General features: G+C 36.7%; 1 protein-coding gene across 1 annotated transcript in view; it reads right to left on the reverse strand.

Annotated features, from left to right (window-relative positions):
- Positions 1–592: 592 nt before the first annotated feature.
- Positions 593–1,834, reverse strand: part of LOC117948947 (receptor-type tyrosine-protein phosphatase beta-like) — a 43,792-nt gene continuing 42,550 nt past the window's right edge. The window contains exons 30-31 of the mRNA XM_034878918.1: positions 1,553–1,739; positions 593–669 (exon numbers count right to left, since the gene is read on the reverse strand). Of these exons, the coding sequence (XP_034734809.1) occupies positions 647–669; positions 1,553–1,739 (210 nt within the window). The 3' untranslated portion in view covers positions 593–646. The remainder of the gene's footprint in view (positions 670–1,552; positions 1,740–1,834) is intronic.

Raw genomic sequence — 1,834 nt, forward strand, 5'->3', positions numbered from 1 at the left:
TGTGTGTTTGGTGTGTGTCTCTCTGTGTGTGTGGGGGGGTGTCTGTGTGTGTGTATGGTGTGTGTCTCTGTGTGTGTGTCTGTGTGTGTGTGCAAATAAAAAACAAACGATTTTTTTGAATTGAAACGGATTTGAATTGTTTTCATATTAATTTTGGTTTTGGAAATGATTTATTAATATTTTTGCTTTTTTATTTTATTTTGAAAGCAAAGGCTAAATGGATTCTGTGATTAAATGATTTAATCTCAGATCATGTTAGAATCAATAATCAGAAATACCATCTTTGTTCTTCTTCTGTTCTGTTTAATAAACGTCTGTTATTGTTGATATAATGATTTCTCGCTCTCAGGTTCTTATATCAGAGTTAATATATTAATATATATTATTATGATATGATGGGTGTGACGATGTGTGTGTCTGTGCCTGTGTGTGTGTGTGCGTGTGTGTGAATGTGTGTGTGTATGTGTATTATTAATGCTAATATTAAAACCCAAAACATAATTTAAAACAGAAGCAATAACAAAAAAAATATACACTTACACAGATATCTACATTATATTATATAAAATATATCTATATTTTGTATAAAATCTAAAAACAGAGTTGCCATGTTTCCTCAACAAATGGATGAGTCGTCATTACGACATTAACGTCTGCTGCCCAGCGTCTCTGTGGAAGAACATCAATATATTAATATTATATTAATATCAATATACTAATCAGGTTTAAAGGATAATTCTGTTTTTTTTTCAACCGGAACCGTATTTTCCCTAAATAATTTTTTTTTAATGTTTTTTTTCAAGGATTTTGTTGCTATATTCCCATGTTTTTCTGTCTAAGTGACCACTGACAGACTCAGATTATTATTCTAAGTGTCTAACAACATTATGGGATAGATCCCTACTGAGATAGACCTTTTAGTTAAAGAGGAAGATCCTTTTAGTTTAACATGAAACAGAAATCACCATCACCAAACCCACCAGACTCACCAGACTCCATGTAAATAATCACTACTTTTAGCGTGTATAGACAAGCATATCTCCACCAGACTCCATGTAAATAATCACTACTTTTAGTGTGTATAGAGCAGCATATCTCCACCAGACTCCATGTAAATAATCACTACTTTTAGTGTGTATAGAGCAGCATATCTCCACCAGACTCCATGTAAATAATCACTACTTTTAGCGTGTATAGAGCAGCATATCTCCACCAGACTCCATGTAAATAATCACTACTTTTAGCGTGTATAGAGCAGCATATCTCCACATGTAAATGGGTGAATTAAGAGTTTATTCCAACCAGACCAGAGTGGTGATTGGAGGAACAGTGGAAAGATGAACCAAGACGGCTTTTGGTAGTTTTATTTAATTTCTGTCCACTTTGAATGATGTGTGTTTTACGATGATAAAAGTAGTGATTATTTACATGGAGTCTGGTGGTTTGGTGAGTAAGAAAACAGGGTCCAAGTTGAAGAATAAAAACAAAGTTATCCTTTCACTGATGTCTCTAAAGGACCAGACGCCGCAGCATCTGCCTGATGATCACTCACCTCTCTGGGAGTTGTAGTTCTGCCCTCTCTGTGAGTTGTAGTTCACACCTCTGTGGGAGTTGTAGTTCTGCCCTCTCTGTGAGTTGTAGTTCTCATAGATGGGGCAGAGGAGGTTGTCCTGCTCGCTGCGGAGCTTCCTCGCTCTCAGGACGTCTCGGACACACTGATGGAGGAACGAGTACTGACGCTGAGGGGGAAATACATCAAGGGTTAACACACACACACAGATACACACACACACACACACACAGATGCACACACACACACACACAGATGCACACA

The sequence above is a fragment of the Etheostoma cragini genome, chromosome 8, assembly GCF_013103735.1.
Source record: "Etheostoma cragini isolate CJK2018 chromosome 8, CSU_Ecrag_1.0, whole genome shotgun sequence".
Lineage (NCBI taxonomy): Eukaryota > Metazoa > Chordata > Actinopteri > Perciformes > Percidae > Etheostoma > Etheostoma cragini.